The following is a 19881-nucleotide window of genomic DNA, read 5'->3' as shown; positions in this document are numbered from 1 at the left end:
TATATATATATATATATATATATATTTATAGTAGATACAACAACAAGGCAGTTTTTTACAACCAACAGCAGCTGATTAACATCTCAAAAGCTCAAATAATGTCTCAACTACAGCCCCAAATCTCTAATGAGTTGAAAGGATGTTCTGTGGACGCATTCTCATCTACCTGCCAGCTGTGCTCGAGTGCCTGACCACTGAGATCCTGGAACTAGCAGGAAACACGGCTCATGACAGCAGAAGGACAGGATCGTCCCTCAGCACCTGCAGTTGGCTCTCCGCAGCGATGAGGAGCTCAGCAGACTGCTGGGAGGAGTGGCCATCGCTCTGGGAGGAGTTCTGCCTGGCATTGGGGCAGTCCTACAGCCCGGGGAAACTGAGAGGCCAGCCGAGTCTGGTTGGACGGATCAGACGGCATTTGCAGCCAGTTTCTTAGCATCCACTGTGGGATGGACCTTTACAAGAGATCCTTCCTGTCTACAGCCATTTGTATCTATAACATCTCTTAATGAAATGAGGATAACGAGTTACAACAACAAATAATTTCCCTTTGGGATTAATAAAGTATTTCTGAATTTGAATTTGAATTTGAATACACAATTTTATTGGAAAACCAGAAGGATTTACTGATTATTGTGCTCACTGACTAATGTAGCTTAGTGTTGTATTTCTCTGACTTTTTCCATCCTCCGAATTTTAATTCACATGTTTATGCTCACATTACTCAATAACAAATAGGAGTTCAACTTTTAAAAGGTTAAGGTTAAAATGGAAAGCTAAAAAGTTTTAATGTCATTGTACTTAATACAGCCAAATTTGTGAGGTAAATCCCAACCATGAGCAGCAGCCCTGATGTCACAGCTCTGTAATGCACCTGTACGCAGCGTAACTGGATAATGTGAATTCTTACTCTGATGATCTGTGGTCTGCCAGTCCGAAGCTTGTTTATCCAGTAGAGGAGTGGGACGTCCTGTCTCAGGTGAATGAGCTTGGTTACCAGTTTGCAGGGGAAAATTCTGTTGAAGATGGAGCTGAAGTCGACAAATGGCATTCAAGTATAGGTGTTGGGATGCTCTAGATGGGAAAGCATAGTGTGCAGGTTTGTGGATGGGTCTTCATTTGATCTGTAGGTGTACTGGGGGCTGTCTAGATTGGTGGGGGTGGTGACCTTGAAGTAATTCAGTATCAGCCTCTCAACCTTCATTGTTATTGTTGAGAGAGCAATGAGTGACAGTCATTCAGGCAATTCACTGCCTGACGTCTAAAGCTGATAGCACATTTTTAGTGCTGCCCTGACACCTTCTGGTCCTGTCACCTTTGTGGTGTTAATCCTCTTCAGCATTGCTCCCACATGATGCTGTTGTAGGACAAGGGCAATGCCTGCCTGGTTTGCATTGGAGTTATGGTTGGGTTTTTGTACAGCTTGTAAAAGCATGCAATGATTTTATTATTTATCAAGTTTATTGACGGTTATGACCTTTGTTTACAAGGTAAATACTGATACCATGCCATACCATTTTATTTAAAATGCACTTTAAACAGCGACAGGGTCAAACAAAGTGCTGTACAAACAGAAACAAACAGGCAGCACACACAGCAACATATAGCATAACGTAAAATCAAAATACAGAAACAAAATAATAGCAAATAACATAATGACTAACACAGTGTGATGCCTACAGGTTTAACACAGATCATACAGTGTTGAAAGCCAGGGAATAGTAGTGAGTTTTTAAGTGGGATTTAAAAACTGTGAAGCAGGGGGCCTGCCTGACAAGCAGAGGTAACTCATTCCGTAGTCTTGGGCCTGCGACAGTGAAGGCCCTGTCACCTCTGCGCTTAAGATGGGTTACTGGAACTGTGAGAAGCAACTGGTCCGCTGACCTCAGGGAACGTGGTGGGACATACGGCTGCAGCACATCAGTGAGATAGGAGGGGGTAGAGTGGTTCAGTGATTTGAGTATTTTGAACTGGATTCGAAGGTGAACTGGTAGCCAGTGCAGGGAGGCCAAAACTGGTGTAAAATGCTCTCTTTTGCCTGTACTGGTTAAAAATCAGGTTGCCGCATTCTGGACCAGTTGTAGTCTAGCAATGGAGGTCTGACTGATACCAAACAGGAGTGTGTTGCAGTAATTGAGCCTGGATGTTATGAATGCATGTATTACTTTCTCCAAGTTATTTTTGGACAATATGGGCTTCAGCTTAGACTCAGCCAACTCAGATGGAAAAAAACAGGATTTAACATTCATGTTTACATAACTGTTAAGTTTCATGGAAGGATCCATTATCACTCCCAGATTAGTGACTCTTTGTTTCTCTAATGGGGCTAGAGTGGAAAGGTCGATGCAGTGGTTGATGATTGAATCGTTGGAAGCAAACAACATGACTTCAGACTTCTTCTCATTGAAACTTAAGAAATTTAAAGCCATCCAGTCTCTGATGTCAACCAGGCAGTCAAGCAGAGGTTGAATAGAGCATGTACCATTGTGTCTTAGGGGGAAGTAAATTTGACAGTCATCAGCATAGAAGTGAAAGGGTATGTTGTGTTTCTGGAAAATAGCACCTAGTGGTAGCAGGTATAAAGAAAATAGAAGGGGACTGAGGATGGACCCCTGCGGTACCCCCCATTTAAGCACTGCCGATGCTGAACTAAAATCTTTGATGGAGACACAAAATAATCTGTCAGCTAGGTAGGATCTAAACCATTTGAGGGCTGACCCTGTGATGCCCACCACTGTTCTAACCTAGCAATGAGGATCTCATGGTCGATGGTGTCCAAAGCAGATGTAAGATCCAGTAAGACAAGGAGCACATAATCACCAACTTCTATGGATAGGAAGATGTCATTAAAAACCTTCAGTAGAGCAGTTTCAGTGCTGTGGAGAAGTTTAAAGCCAGAATGGAATAGCTCTAAGATGGCATGATCCTCTAGGAAGCATTTTAACTGGGACTCAACAATTTTTTTCCAGTAGTTTAGTGACAAATGGCAGTCTGGAGACAGGCCTGAAGTTGATCACTATTGCGGGGTCAAGGTTAGGCTTTTTCAGCAGAAGTTGAACAGCAGCATGTTTAAAGATTTTTGGCACCACCCCTGAGGATAAACTGCTATTCACAATAGTGAGAACAGAAGGACCTGTTCCATTTCTGCAGACGTACCCTGCAGCGAAAAGCTCACAATCATGTTCTAAACTCTTAAACCTACTAATTTTAACAACATACGTACAGTACTGTATATGTAGCTACTAAATTTTACTTACCAGGCAGAACAGCAGCGGCTCGGTTCCACTCCAACCCGAGAGATGAAAAATGTCCCTGTGGGCTCTGGATGGGGCTCTGGATGGGGCTCTGGATGGAGCACTGTATGTTCGGCGGTGTGTCCCGTTCGGAAGTCCTTGTGGACTCGGATTCGCCAATGGGTCTGGACGTCCAGTTCTGCTCCAGTTCTGTGCAGCCGTTGAGCACTGAAGCGCATTTGGGTGGGGGAGCGGGGGGCTTTGGGTGACTGACGCGAGACCGATGGTCCGATAACGTCCCGATGTGCTCCAGAGAGTAGCCGGACCTTTAGCAGTGCCTCCCCAACTCAGAAGTCCTTGTGGGCCAGCTACTGGCTCTCGAATTTGCCGGTGGGTGTGAAGGTCTCGTTCTGCTCCGGTTCTGCTCCGGTTCAGTGTTTTCTGCTCTGGTTCTCTGCATCCACTGGGCACCAAAGTCACTGTAATAAGTGCCGAAATTTTTCCGATCAGGTCAGAACTTTCCCTCTAATATTTCAGCAGAGGGCTTCTGGGCAGGGCACTGTTGTCTTCTGGGAAATGTAGTCATTATGAGTGGGGATACAGGGTAGGCTTATTGAAAATAAAACTACAAAACGGTGGCGCCTGTCCGAAGTATTTTATTTTTTCATTAACTTTTTACAGTACACTATCCCGTACTGTCCTAAGCACGAGTAATATTAAAGTTGGCAATCATGTGTCCTGTACCATTTTCTTTTCTCATGGTCAATCTTACTTGTATAAACCGCAAAAGTCGAACCACGAAGTACTGAGGGACTACTGTACCTCACTTAGTTTTCAAATTATCATGCTCACAACATGCACGGACAGAGATGGATTGATGGATGGCTGAACGGATGGATGGAGGGTATTTCTAATTTCCCTTCTTCGCTGTGCGACAGGAGAAAACAAATCATCAAACTTGCAAACTCCAAACGTCACTTCCTGTCAACAGCAAAAAGGCAGAAAATACACTACAGCTTGAAACAAGTTTATCTTTGGGCCAGATGATCTTAAACAGCAAATGTTTCTAAAATGTTACAAACACATTTTTTTTTCTAAATTATCTGTTCTAACAGCTTTTAAATGAGATATAAATGTAATTTAAGTCCCTCTTTCATTTCAGGTGTTTGTTTCTGTTTCACAGCACACTATTATGGATCCATCCACGTGTATGAGCTCATAATTTGTCCTTTTTTTCTTAATCAAAACTGTGTGACAAATACGCAAAGTTTTACTAGATTACTCTGAAGGGCACCTTTAAATCTTGAGCATGTGTGTTTTTACTGAACACAGTAAACAGCTTCCACGTGCTCTGCTGTTTTCAACACGTCAGTCTGTAAAGATGAATGTAACTTTGTGTAGTTGCTTGTTGTGCTGCATGGCTAAATTTCATGTTTTTTTTTTTGTTTGTTTGTTTTGTAGATTTCTTCAATGGAGAAAAACCTAAAGAACATCGAGGAGGAGAACAAACAGATAGAAAAAAGAAATGAAGCTTTGTTCCTGGAGCTTTCTGGTTTGAGTCAGGCTTTGATCCGCAGCCTGGCCAACATCCGTCTGCCCACCATGGTGAGTAGATTTAAACAATTAGGCTAAAAGCTATATTGCTCCTGTGACTTTTTGTTTAGTTAGTTTTTAATCATACTGACAAAAACAGAAATATTTGTCAAATACTTTACCCTAGAAATTAGACACTGATACAAAATGACTCCAGATTTAATAACATTCCAAAGAAGTAAAGGATGCCCGATGCACCAGGTTCTGTAGACAAAAAAATTTTTGTTTTTGTATTTGTTCCAAAATACAATCAACCAAAAAAAAAAAACACATACAGAGCTAACAGTTGCTAAAGAACAATGACGTTGCATGGCCTAACCCTATACCTCAAACTTTGCATAGATGTGGCACCAGAGCGACACAAAGCCCACTCAAGAAGAAAGTAGTGAAAGTGAAGCTCTAATGTGAGCTCGTATGATCAAGATGAATGTGACTGAATTACTAAAAAATCTGCTCTCGCATATTTTTTTGTTTTTGTCTGAAAGCAAGAAGTTCTAATATTCTGACCGAAAGGCAACACATTGAGACTTTACATTTTGATTAAAGCACAACAATGTTAAATGTTATTGGTCACAATTTTACTCAAGCACAGCGTCATCTGACAAAACCTTCACTCATGCGCATTGATCAATAAGTAATTAAATATTTTTCAGATGGTGCATTTCAAGATACAGATCATGAGGTGCTTCACATGAAACTTTAAACTGAGTCAATAAAGCCAGAAACAGTTAAAAACAAATGAGACAATGAAACGCTGCTGAAATGAGAATTCAGCTGTTCGTTGAAAAGGTCCAGTGAGTCCGCAGAACAAAGACAGAACGACACAAAGTCCCAGTGTTGAGGCTGAAACTGCAAAGACTCTGTCTCCTGGACTCAGGGACAGACAGCAGTCCCTGATCAGTCCACTTCAGAGTCCTGACATCCGACATAACTAAAATAATAGTTACTCTGTTGAGCTTCTACTCAAGTATAAGTAAACTTATTTATGTGCACATCTATCCAAGTAAAGTCAAAAGTAAATAATTAAAAACGTGTTTATTTATTTACTTTCTTACAGCGAGATGGCATCGCTCCTGCAGTGCACAAAACACCGGAGGGAACATTTTTCCTCAAATGAGTGCTGCAGTTTCATAAAAAAAACTTCACAATTTTATATGCAGTTACAAAATACAAGCCAAGCTTTAAAACACGGCGGCACAGATGGTAGAGCTGCTGCCTCTCAGCGAGCAAGTCGCTCCTGTTCAAATCCCAACCGGGGGTCTTTCTGGGTGGAGTTTGCATGTTCTCTCCGTGCATGCGTGGGTTTTCTCTTGATACTCCAATTTCCTCCCACAGACCAAAAAACATGCATGTTAGGCTGATTGGTAACTCTAAATTGTCCCTAGGTGTGAGTGAGAGAGTGAATGGTTGTTTGTCTCATTTGTCTCTATGTGTCCCTGTGATGGACTGGAGACATGTCAAGGGTGTCCCCGACCTCTCGCACTGTGACTGCTTGACATGGGCACCAGTGACCCGAAAAGGAAGAAGCGGGTAAAGATAATGGATGGATGGATGGATGGATGGATGGATGGATGGATGGATGGATTTTAACACCTAACAGAACTACCTGAATTATTCTAACTTGGCGATGTACTAAGAGGACTTTAGACCAACAGTCATTAAACTGACACCTGCACACGTTGTATTGTCTTTCAGGGAAAAATCAGCCACACATTTATTTTGAATCTTTTTCTTTAATAATTTATTTTTGGTGCTGTCAATAAACATGATGTTTTTTGAAAAAGCCTAGAAATCCTTCTACTTTTTAATATAATTTTTTTTAATGCTCTCATAACCTCACAATAACTTTACTACACTTCCAGGTTCTTTGGGGAAAAATCATCCCATTAGATTATAAGTGTCAAACTCAAGGCCCAGGGGCCAAATGTGGCTCTCATTGATGTCTTATCTGGCCCCCAAGATGTTTTTTTTATGTCAAATACTTTTATCACTTTAATTTTTTTTCCAGTAATCATTGATTATGATGTCAAAAGTGCAACAGAGAATGTCAAATGAGACCAATCAAACTCTTGTTGAGGAACCTGTGACCAAGAAAAGATGTTTTATATCTAACTTGAGTTAACGTAGATTCTGAAACTGGCTCTTAGTTTGGAAAAAGGTTTTAATTTTGGCAGCCTTTTGTAAGTGGGTTTGACACCCCTGCATTAGATTAAATAGTAAAAAACACATTTTAATCCCATATTTATATCAAATAAAATAATACATTCTTCTCATCTTTGCTATAAAACAATTTTTTGTGAATTATTATTTATTGAGGAAAATATATTTAAAAAATATAGGTGTTTTTGTTGTTGGCAGGTGGTAGACTGTGGAAGTCCTCTGGATGGGGGACGAAAAATTTCTCACTTAAAGAAATTGGTCCAGATGACACGATTTAACCTTTGTTGTCGTTATCTACCTGGATGACTGAGCTTACAAACCTTTTTTCCATACCTCTGAACAGTTCTTTTTTTTATTTTTTTTTTACTATTTTACTAATCATTCTGTTTGGGTTCAGCAGGAGCCAGTGTCAGAGCAGAACTTTGACAGTTACGTGGACACTCTGACCCACATGTTTACCAACAAAGACTGCTACCAGAACCCCGAGAACCGGGCTCTGCTGGAGTCCATCAACCAGGCGGTGAAGGGCATCGAGGTGTGAAGGCTGAAAGCTAAGATGGAAATCACACCAGTTCTTTTTTTGTTTGTTTCCTTGAAATATTTATATGTGATGAAATGCCCTGATCTGGATTCCTCATCTGTTTTTCCATGAGTTTCCTGTTTGCATGCTGCTGTACGATGGTCAGATTAGACATGTGGTTGTTAATCCAAGTGTTACTGTGCTTGAGCGGCGGGAGGAGTCAGGGTGCAGTAACCAGTCTGAGTTAGTTAGATAACATATCTCATCTTTAATATGTATTGGTCAAAGCATTTTACCTCATCATAGTGTTGTTGCACCTCCAGAACCACTTTGTACCTTCATTTTTACTATTGATGTGAAACTATTTAAGTCTTGTGCAAATGTCAGTTTAATAACCAACTCATGTCTGCTGTAAAAATGAACTATTTATTGACCATATTTGCATTTAGTTTTATTTCTATCAGAAACCATTTGAACCAGTAATTAGTTGCAACCCTCCACCCCCACCCACCGCACGCACACACACACAAACACACACTGCTGAACAAAGAGGAACTATTTTAAGAAGTCAAATATTAATTGTTTTATAGGTTTTATTATTTATTTCAAGTGCTGGGATTTTTTTATGTGCAAATGTTTTGTAATAAACAGTTTTTAAATAATTTTGTAAAGATATTTTCTGCTTTTATTTTCACGAGTTCGTTTTTTATTTCCTCAAACTATTTTGAGTACACGGCTAAACCGAAGGGGAAAAGAAGCTAAAATGTTTTGGTATTTATTTGATGACAAGAAACAGTGATGGTGAACATTTATTTTTGATTGTCCATGTGATGATGACGATGATGATAATGATGATGATGATGATGATGATGGTGGTTGTAAACCAACTAGTCTTTAAGGTGCTTCTGAAATAAAAATGAACACAGAACCTTTCGACCACACTGACTGTTTTGTTTCTAATGAAAATAAAGATCTAGCGTCTCATGAAGGAATGCAAATTAAACTCTACCTTTCTTTGGAGAGTTTTAACCAAAATCTATCTATGAGAAATGAGTTGTAGCTGTTTAGGTCATACCTTTAAACAACCCCATCACCACACACACACTTTATGATCAATGTTCTTTGACAATGCACAATGTCTGTTCCAAAAGCATGAAGGTAAAAGATAACAAGAATTGAACAGACTTAAGCTTTTTAGGTTGAAGGAAACAACAAAAGGTAAATATTAAGTGATGCAATTATCAAATAATAATAAAAAAAAAAAAAACATAACCTTGGATAAACACACAGGATGACATAAATGACACAAATACACAGCTGCCCACTGCTCCACCTGGATGTATCTCATGTGTGATGGGTTAAATGCAGAGAACTAAGTTTGTCATTGTGTGGGAACATACAATGATGACAACACATAGCAGCTTCAGGAGACACAGCATAAATCAGGCTTAAACCTGTCCGTTGGTAAACAACAAACTGCTTCCTTTCACCTAAGTGATGACTCTTCTAAAGTGCCTGAACCCCACAGAGCAAACATACCTGTGACACCTGAGCAAAATAAGTAGGTATCACCAGTGCCGGCCCAAGCCTCCATGGGGCCCTAAGAGAAATTTGGTTTGGGGCCGTCTATTTCTACTAATAATGTGGATTAATCAACAATCAGATGATCAGATCATTAACCCACCTAACATAAACTCATTGCAACTCTGACAGCCCTGTTTACATTATATGTGTATATCAGTGGCACTAAAAGTAACAAAAGGAAAAAAATGACAGTATGCATTGTATTTTACAGCAAATGTGAACTTCAACAGAAATGTTCAAAATAATTTGTAGTGCAAAATCAACAACAAACAACAGATAAAATAACTTAGATGCATAAAAATAAATTAAATAGTGCAAAAACTGACAAAATTAAATAAAATAAAGAATAAAATATTAAGGAAATCCTTAAATAATGTAAACGAACAATTAAAACCACATAAAGTGGTTAAAAAAAGAAATTTAAAGCTGAATAATTAGTTCTTAAAACTACAGTATGTAAATAAATGCAACAAATTGCAAAAGCTGAACTTAAAATATTAAATAAAATCATATAGAAATCATTACAAAAAAAAAAAATCAATTCCACTTAGGGGCCCCCAAGTGGCCCCGGGGCCCTAAGCAGCTGCTTAGTTTGCTTATGTCTTGGACCGGCCCTGGGTAACACAAAGGGAAGAAGCAGGTAAGTCTGACACAAATCCCTGTGAATCCCTCACATCTGAAGCACTTTAGCGCAATGAAAAATACAAATGAACAACCGCCGCCAACTGTTCATTGTTTTGTTGTAAAAACAAGATCAGCTCACAAAGACCTAAACTTACAGCATGAGTTAATTTGTGCTGAACTGTTTGAAACTGAGGAGAAAGTTGTGCTGAAGCTCAGTTACAAAATGAAATAAATAATTTAAATGTTTCACCGTACCTCTGAAAAATGAACATGATCTTCATTTGGCCTTTGCTGTCCTTCAAATTCCATATCATTGACAGACGGAACCTGAGGTTCACTGTCCTTTTGTCTGTCGCATGTTACCCCCTGGCTGGTGGATGGTGAATCTGCTTGACTCCCTGAATTTAAATAGTATGTACAGGCTAGAAGTTACAAATTGCTCAAAAGCAAACAAGATCAGAATTCAGAAATTAGCAACTATAGTAGTCTTTCGCTACTTTACAGTTTGATTGTGTACTTGCTTTATCACAGTTTGTGAAGGTACAGTACATAATATTGTACTGCACAAAAAAATGTGTACAGGACACGATTGTCAACTTTAATATCAGTCCCGTGATTGGGACAGTACTGGATACAGTACTGTACAGTGAAAAGTTAATGAAAAATTTAAAATTTTCAGACAGACGCTGCCATTTTGTAGTTTTCTCTCAGTAATCCTCCACTGTATTCCCACAGGCCCTGTGATGGACTTGCGACCCGTCCAGGGTGTACCCCGCCCCTCGCACAGTGATTGCTGGACATGGGCACCAGCGACCCCCGTGACCCAAAATGGAATAAGCGGGTAAAGATAATGGATGGATGGATGTATTCCCACACATAATGACCACGTTTCCCAGAAGGCAACAGGGCCCTGCCCAGAAGCCCCATTTTCTTCTGCTGAACAAAAGGTAAAGTTTTGATCTGATCTGAGCAAATGCAGAGAAGCCCCACCAAACCCACTGAACTGGATCAGAACCAGAGCAGAACCAGACCCATTGGTGAATCTTGAGAACTGGAAGCCCGCCCATGTGGACCTCCGAGCGGGGATGTGTACTGAAGGTCCAGTGGTCCATCTGGAGCCAATTGGCACCTTTTGTTTTTTTCTCTTTCAATCACAATTAGAGTTAAATACAGACTAATAGGACTGAGGTGAACAGACTCAAGCTCTTTAGATAATAAAAGTGACTTTATTCATAGATGAATATGGGAAACACAGAGGAGAAGACAAGGTAAGACCAGTTCTTTGGGTTAGATAACCACAAAGAGGCCGATAGCAATGGCAGTTAGTATTGAATGCTCCAGCAGGGAAAGGAACACTTCCACAGCCTCTTATACTCCCTGAGCTCATCAAGGAGATGACCCAAAGCTGCTGCTGCTTATTGGCACCGCCCAGGACCCAGGAACCTGCATAGAAAAGACTAGAATCCCACAGTACCCCACTCTCAAGAATTGCCTCCATGTGATCTCAGACTTCTTGTGATGATCCTGAAAGAAAGATGTGATGAGGCTTGAATCTAAAATAAATGATCTGGGGATCCAAGGTCTCTCCTCTGGACCATATCCCTCCCAGTCGGCCAAGTACTGGAATCCCACATCCCAGCATCTCACATCCAGAATGCATCTGACTGTAAAGGCTGGATGATTATTGACAAGACGGAGGGATGGAGGGAGGTTGGCAGGAGGGCACAAGTGACTCTCAGAAACAGGTTTAGCATGAGATACATGAAAGGTAGCATGGATGTGTATTGAGATGGGTAATCTTAGTCTGACTGAGATGGGTAATCTTAGTCTGACTGCAGAGGATTTTATGATTTTTACAAAGGGACAAAGCTCTACTGAGGAGCCAGTCTTCTGGGGGTGTCTTTAAGAAGGATGTCTCAGGTGAAAAGCCATACCTTCTGGCTGACCTCGTAGGTAGGAGCTACAGAGCGATGTTGATTGTCAAATGTCTTGTTTTGGTCAGCTGTGTGTAACGAAGCCGCCTTGGTCTGTCGCCAAACTCTCCAACAATGATGAAAATGATGCTGGAGAGAAGACACAGATATTTCAGCTTCTTGACTGGGGATGAGAGGCTGCGCTGGACATCTTACCCTGTCACTATCACCCAGCCTTGGAATGTATCACTTCTCCATCCCCAGGGACAGACAGAGCCTGATACAGTCTGGAGCGAGAGAGACTGTCTGCAGATGAAGAGTAACGTGGCCTCTGACAGATAACAGCTGCTAACGTTCGTGAATGTTCATAGTACTATGAATACGGACAGGACCAAGAACAATGAAGTTCACCTGTGGACGCTGTACTGGTCATTCTGTGAAAGCTTCATAATTTTGTGCTTGTCTGTGTTTGAGCTCCTTGCATGCGAGTAAAGCCATTTGAATCTTCACCTCTCTATGAGTCTGTGGTTTTTGAGAGTGAATCTTCATTATCTTTACGTTTTTCCCCCGACATTGACAGAAAAACTCCAACTCATCTTTCTGGGCTTGAAAGTTGGACAACTCCACTGAATAAAACATGCTCAATTTTTTAGTAAAATGAGAAGCTATATAAGTATTTTCCTATTTAAAGATCATCTTGGGGGCCAGATAAAATATTAACAAAACCATATTTGGCCCCTGGACCTTGAGTTTGACACATGTATCTGCATTTCTGCAGAATTCTGTGTAAGTTCAAGTTGATTACTCTTATTATTATTTTACACAAAACCAAAAAAAGTAAGAAAACTGCATCAAAGACATTAAACACCTGTCAGAACTACTCTACAAAACTTTTAGATGGTAAACAATAAAAGACAATGTTTCATTATAAAAACAGATAAATGTAGTGATGATTATACAGGTATGTAGATTTGGGTTTTGTAAAACCATCTAGTTGGGTTTTCACCAGAGGTCGTGACCTTTAGGCCGCCTTATCTCACCTTCTGCACTAAATCTGTGGTGTGCAGAGTCCAGTGCCATGGAAACAGTTTCTGAAGGAACGCCCCTCTGCTCTTAATAAGTTCATCATTTCCAAACCTGGTAACGTATTTCTGGGCTTTGTGCTTGATAAAATCCCGATTCTTTCTTCTGAACCGTGTGAAGCAGCTCCTGACCCCCACCCTCTGCCTGTAGGGGGCAGCTTCGCAGTAGAAATACACTGAAGTACATCACATTGATGTGTACTGTACACTCTAGGACTTTTAAAACAATTTTTACTAGGACTGGGAGTTTCTGTAGTTCAAATGATTTTATTTTTTCTTTATTTTAGCCAAGCAGAGCAGGTTAAGAAGAAATTATTATTTACAACTATAGCCGAGCAGAAAAAAAAAAAAAAACTCGACAAACAAAACATCCAACTCATGCATATCACAAAACACAGACACAAAAGCAATCACTGCACATGTTCATTGTGTGAGGTAGTTCTGTAACTTTTAATGACAATAAAATACAGATGCATCTCAAAAACTGAGAATATTATAAAAAATATGTTTTTGTCAGTCACTTCAGAAAGTGGTATTCATACATTACATGGATTCATTACACATAGAGGAAAATACTTCAAGTCTATATTTTTTGTATTTTGATGAGTATGGCTTACAGATAATGTAAAACTAAAATTTTGTCTCAGAAAATTAGAATACTGTGAAGAGGTTCAATATTTTAACTTCTTGTGTCTCACCCTGATCAGCTGATTAACTCCTGGACATGAACTACAAATGTCTCACTCCTCAAGCTGAGCCACTCCAGAACCAGAGACGTCAGAAGCATCTTACCTGCAGGAGACAAAGACCTGGACTGTTGCTCAGTGGTTCAATGTCCTCTTTTCAGATGAAAGTAAATTTTCATGTCATTTGGAAATCAAGGTCCCAGAGTCTGGAGGAAGAGTGGAGAGGCACAGAATCCACGTTGCTTGAAGTCCAGCGTGACGTTTACACCGTCAGTCATGGTTTGGGGCCATGTCACCTGCTGGTGTTGGTCCATTGTACTTTCTGAAGTCCTCAGAGTCAACGCAGCCTCTAGCAGGACATTTTAGAGACATCATGCTTCCTTCTGCTGATGAGCTTCATGGAGATACTGATTTCATTTTCCAGCAGGACTTGGCTCCTGCCCACACTGAAGGTACCAAAATCTGCCTGTGGAATATTCTGATTAACTGAAACAAAATGTTGGTTTCACATTAGCTGTAAACCATAATCATCAAAAGTACAAGAAATAAAAACTTGAAATATTTCAATTTGTGTAATGAGTCTATGCAACAAAGTTTCACTTTCTGAAGTGACTGACAAAGTATTGAACTTTTTCTCAATATTCTAATTTTTTTAGCTGCACCTCATTTATTCAATTCAATTCAGTTTATTTATACAGCGCCAAATCACAACAAAGTTGTCTCAGGGCACTTTACAGGAACATTCAAATATATAAAAGCCAATCAGTAAAGTTCTCTATCTAAGGAATCCAGCAGACAAGTTGAATCTTGGCTTTGTTGCAGTCTCCCATCCTGAGCAAGCACAGTGGCAACAGTGGAAAGGAAAAACTCCCTTTTAAAAGGAAGAAACCTCCAGCAGAACCAGGCTCAGGACAAGTGGCCATCTGCTTTGACCGTCTGATTTTAGAGGACAGAAAGGAGAGACAGACGAACATAGAATGGTAGGTCCAGGTATAGGTCCAGGTGTATATGAAAGCCAAAAAAACCCCACATGTTAAGGATAGAAAAAATAATTGCAAATACAAAACAGGTTGAGCAGAGTAAGTAAAGACAGTAGCAGAGTGAAAGTGTGATCAGTTTGTCCTCCAGCAGTCTAAGCCTATAGCAGCATAACTAAGGGACAGCTCAGGAAACCCAAGCCGACCCTAACTATAGGATTTATCAAAAAGGAAAGTCTTAAGCCTCGTTTTAAAACTGGATAATGTGTCAGCCTCACGGACAGAGATTGGAAGTTGGTTCCACAAGAGAGGAGCCTGATAACTAAAAGATCTGCCTCCCATTCTGTTTTTGTAAATTCTAGGAACCACAAGAAAACCTGTAGTCTGAGAGCGAAGTGGGATTCTCATCCCAGTAACCCCAAAGAAAGAGCCATATGAGATTTTGGTGTCCATGATTGTTCCAGACACACAGCTATTAAATTTAGATGAAGACCAAAGCTCCCAAAGGTCCATGGTGACGTGGATAAGAGTGCTGTTGAACTAAAGAATCATTATTTTCTTGCTTCCCTTTAGGTTGTTAAGGTCAAATACCAACAAACCCATCAAATACCCTGATGTTCCGTGTCTCTGAGGGGTTTGAATAGTGAATGTTTGTAGTTTTGGAGATAAGTGTTTTTCTGGTGTGGAGTAAACAGAGAATGAAAGTAAACCTTAATGTTTATTGTGCAAAATATTTAAGTGGGTAGGAGTTCCACTGTGGAAATAAACAGTGGGAGTTTTTTTTCTTCTTGTCCAAGGTTATCCACCTGCAAGTGCAAAGGTGGAGCCACGGGGTGGCCAGTGGTGGCTTTGACCACCCGCCATAGATTAATTTTTAGCCACCCCAATTACGGTACTTTTTTTTTTTTTAGAATTATTAGGGAGGTTGGTTTACACACACCAAAAAACACACACACATGTATGCACGCACATTCACATGCACACACACACAGCCACATGTTGGCAGCAATTAGGACAGGGCTATTCAACAAAACTGCTCAGGGGGGAGCAGTTTCTGAAAGCCAACAGCTCGGGGCCGGACATCCAGCAATTAAAATCATAAACCAAAGTTTACAATGATCTGTTACCTTTTAAATCTGTTAATTTTATTGCACTGAATCATAAATGCAATAAACAGAACCCAAACCCAGAACCAAAATAAATAAATATACATATATATATATATTTTTTTTGTTAAATTTATTTATTTATTTATTTATTTTTATGTAGTGGGCTGGATTGAAGTCACCCACCCGTGGGCCGCCAGTTGAATAGTCCTGATCTAAGATTTTGACTCGACAACCAAATTTTTTGTGGTGACCATTCTTACGCCTAAATGCAGCCACACACAAAAACTGAAGTTGGTACCTCACTTATGTTTGATTTTATCATGCTCAAAACATGCACAGACAAATAGAGAGACAATCTTTTCATTCCCCCATCTTCACTCTACAATGGGGGACGAAAAAAGTAGAATGCCAAACTGATGACCAAAAACCCAACAATTTTCAGTCAGGTCATCTGGACAGTTTCTTTGGCCAGAAAGTTTCTGCAGTACGTTAGACAGCAGACATATTGACATCGATTTCCAAAAATAGAAACTGACTGAGCCAAACTACATTAGAAAAATAATCTGTTTTAATAAACATGAAAAAAGTCAAGCACATTCACTGTCCCACCACTGCAACATACTTTATATAGAAAAAAATCTAAGTAAATCATTGATGGTGGCACAGTGGCTCAGTTGATAGAGCTGCTGCCTCTCAGCGAGAAGGTCACCAGTTTAAATCCTGGTCTTTCTGGGTGGAGTTTGCATGTTCTCTCCGTGCATGTGTGGGTTTTCTCCGAGTACTCCAGTTTCCTCCCACAGACCAAAAACATGCATGTTAGACTGATTGGTAACTCTAAATTGTCCCTAGGTGTGAGTGAGAGAGTGAATGGTTGTTTGTCTTTATGTGTCCCTGTGATGGACTAGAGACCTGTCCAGGGTGTCCCTTGTCTCTCTCACAGTGATAGCTGGACATGGGCACCAGTGACCCCCATGACCCAAAAAGGAAGAAGCAAGTAAAGAAAATGGATGGATGGATGAAAATCACTGACAAGTGTAAAAAACCAATACACAGTGAAAGACATATTTCACCACTGACCACACATTTTTCTAAAACAACTTCTAGTCTCAATATCTCCAGAGCTACATCAATCATGCATCTTGTGCATCACCAATGGTAAGAAGGAACTATAAATACTGAATTTAACTAAGTGTGTGTAAAAAGTTTGGCTAAACAATAGAAAATACATTATAAATGTTTTAAGAATGTTCATAGAAACAAAATAAGTTTAATAAACAGTTTCTCTTGGCTACACAGTCCCACTGAGAGACCAACAAGCTGCATTTGATGGTGTGGGAGTTCCAGTTCATTTTTTCCTGCGGTCAGTAGATGGCGCCAGAAGACCACTCCTGAGACCAATCCCCTTGATGAAACACCCAGCGAATAAAAAACATTTGATGACTTCTCTTCTACACAGGAGCATTACATTGTCAGTGGTTCGTGCTTCTAGCCGTAGTGACCTATGATTACTTACTGTATCTTTTGCTGTTTCCACTGGACCTCCTGACTTACCTGTTCTGTGACTCCCTTGTGAAACTCTGGAAACCTCCTCATGGCCTCCTCAACTGTCTTCCTTGCCTTCCAACCACTCGCCCAACAGAAACTTTCCTCTCTGGACAACTCATTCCTCACACTGGATTATGGAAACCAGTGATTCTGCAACAGCATCACTGACCATTAAGAACCAGAAGACAAACCGTTCCTGTTGAACTCCACTGCTGACTCTTGTCCTTGCTCCCCAGGGTTCCTGACATTTGCTGTGATTAAATCCACTGAAGCACTGAACTTGCCTTCCTCTGTTGACTTGTTCATATTCTGTCCTTTCGCTTTGGGTATTTTGTTCTTGTGACAGATCGGGGCAGATTTGATTTTCTCTGCCATTCCAGTTCAAGATGGCCGCCTGCACAGTCCTTTACAAAACACAAAAAATGCTCATAATTCATTTAGTTTTACAGATATTATGTTAAAATTGAGAAAAACAAAAACACACTAATTGCTAATTACCGGTATCACACAAAATATTAATTTAAATCTTTAGTTTTTACTGTTGGAGTCATATTTGTTTGTTTTAAAGGAATAAATAAATTAATAAATGAATGATTGGAGGGAGTGGTGGTGCAGAGGTTAGAGATGGTGGGCCTTTAGTCAGAAGATCGTCAGTTCAATTCCTGCTCCCAACAACATCAAAATGTGGGTGGGATAGGTGAGGCACCCACACCTGCCTCCACCCTCATTTGCCCCATTCTGGGTCCTTGAGCAAGGCCCTTAACCCCCACCATCTGCTCCCCCGAGCAGCCTAGATAGCAGCTCTGCTCCACACAGAGGGCTGTGGTAGCTCGGTGGTCTGTGGTTGTGTCAGGAAGGACATCTGGTGTAAAAATAATTGCCAAATCTTCGTGTGACTTAGTTCGCTGTGGCGACCCCTGAAGAAGGGAGTAGCGAAAGAAAAAAAAGACTAAATAAATTAATTAATAACTAAATGAGTTAATGAATAAATAAATACATAAATAAATAAATAAATTCTGATCCACTGAAAAGGTTTATTGAAACTTTCAGAAAGCAATGATGTATTTCTAAAAATGAGTAAATCCTTTTCAAGATGGCTGCCACACCTGATCCACTATTAGCCAACACAACCTACGCTGTGACACAGTCAGTTTGATACGTTTTGAGATGGTAGTAGCTGAGAGTCATTATCACTGGGAAATGTTAGTCTTCAGAGGGTTGAGACTTGATTGTCAGTAGATCAGTTCAAGTCCAGATGGAAAACACATCTATTCTCCCTGGCCCAAATTAGTACCTGATTGACTCGGGTTTTTGAGAAATTGCAGCAAATATGCAATAGTTGTCTTGGTACTATTATTTTATTGGTATTTTACTGTAAATTTTATTATACTTTTATTTTTATTCAACTCAGTTTTATTTATTTTATCATGGTTTTTATCTACGATGTTGTAATTCTTGTGAAGCACTTTGGTCAACTGTGCTTGTTTTTAAATGTGCTATATAAATAAACTTTGAATTGAATTGAACTGATAGTAAAAAATCTCGGTCGGGCCGTGACGTCATCTGCAGCGGCCCCGCCCCCTTCCGCTCCTCCTCAGCCCTCAGCTCCTGCCTGTTTATGTCACGATTTAGTGTCCGTTTAACGGGAAGAGGACAGGAAACGGGAGAATTAAAGGCAGCAGCAAACCGGCTGCTGAAGGTAAGAGACTGTTTATTGTTCCTTATCAGCCCGGTCCGGTCCGGTCCGGTCCGGACGGGTTTCCTCCTCCTTCGCCGTGCTTCCTGGAAGCTGCTGAATGATTGGCAGGAGAAGAAAGGAGCAGCATGCAGAGCTGCGCTTTTCTGCTCCTGGACGCACGGAGGGATTCAAAAGGCAGATTGTTGCTGCTGGAGCGCGTGGGCAGGTGATGGGAAGTTGGTATCAGTTGGTGGTTGTGACGGGGGTGTGGGGGGTTGGGCCGCTCCGTCCTGCGGCAGGCAGCAGATTCCTCTCATCATCATCATCATCCCCATCATCATCATTCAGGAAGTGGGATGCAGAGAGATGCTCTCACGGCCCCGGCGCGCACGAGCTTTAGGTGGTGTGCGACTGTGCGTGTCTTTGTGCGGATGGGTGGTTGCTAAGGAATGACCAAGCACTACTAGCACAGTGAAGCCGTAAGGGGCGCGTGCGCATCATTGACACAGTTTGTGTGGAGACCATGAGAGCAGAGACACAAGTCAAGACAGACTGAAGCTGATCCGTTTCTTCTCAGCTTCTTAATGATCAAAGAGTTGCTGTGAAGAACAGCTGCAGCCACAATACTTCAGTACCGAACACACACCCCTGTGGTTTTGTTAAAGGATGTATCACCCATCAGGTTTCATGCCAGAGTTTTAGACAAGCATCATCTTCAAATGTACAAGCTGTAATAAAATCACATAATGCTTAATGTTTCAGTTATATCTAGTGATTGACTCTCAGCTACTACCAGACCAAATACCATAATAACATAATAATAAACCATATTATTTTACATTATTAGTGCTTAGCGTATATCTTAGATCCTTGTATACTGCTTCTTTTTATACTTGATATCTTTTTTTGCTATTTTGGGGTGTAATTGGGACCTTGAGTACACCGCATGTATCACATGTGATGCGAATGACAATAAAGAACCTCGAACCTTGAAAGTTTAGCCCAATAACTAAATTTTTTGAGGTTTAGCCAATGTCGGTTAGCTGAGGTAGCCATCTTACATTTTGCTGACTGTAAAAGTTAAACAGTTGTAGATACAAATTACTTTCTGGGACTTTTATTGAAATCTATCCAATGGTTTAGAAAATCTTTTGCTAACAGTAAGCAGACTTGACTCTAA

At 40.5% G+C, this 19881-nt stretch overlaps 1 protein-coding gene across 1 annotated transcript in view; it reads left to right on the top strand.

Moving 5' to 3' along the window:
* The window catches only part of LOC119417566 (myelin transcription factor 1), a gene marked incomplete in the record, with an annotated part of 40709 nt that extends 33115 nt beyond the window's left edge, over nt 1–7594 (top strand). The window contains 2 exon segments of the mRNA XM_037684803.1: nt 4692–4835; nt 7384–7594. Coding sequence (XP_037540731.1) covers nt 4692–4835; nt 7384–7524 — 285 coding nt within the window.
* Nucleotides 7595–19881: the final 12287 nt, after the last annotated feature.

This window comes from Nematolebias whitei, chromosome 11, assembly GCF_014905685.2.
Source record: "Nematolebias whitei isolate Nwh7 chromosome 11, NemWhi1, whole genome shotgun sequence".
NCBI classification, from domain to species: domain Eukaryota; kingdom Metazoa; phylum Chordata; class Actinopteri; order Cyprinodontiformes; family Rivulidae; genus Nematolebias; species Nematolebias whitei.
This window is presented reverse-complemented; position numbering and strand designations above follow the sequence as displayed.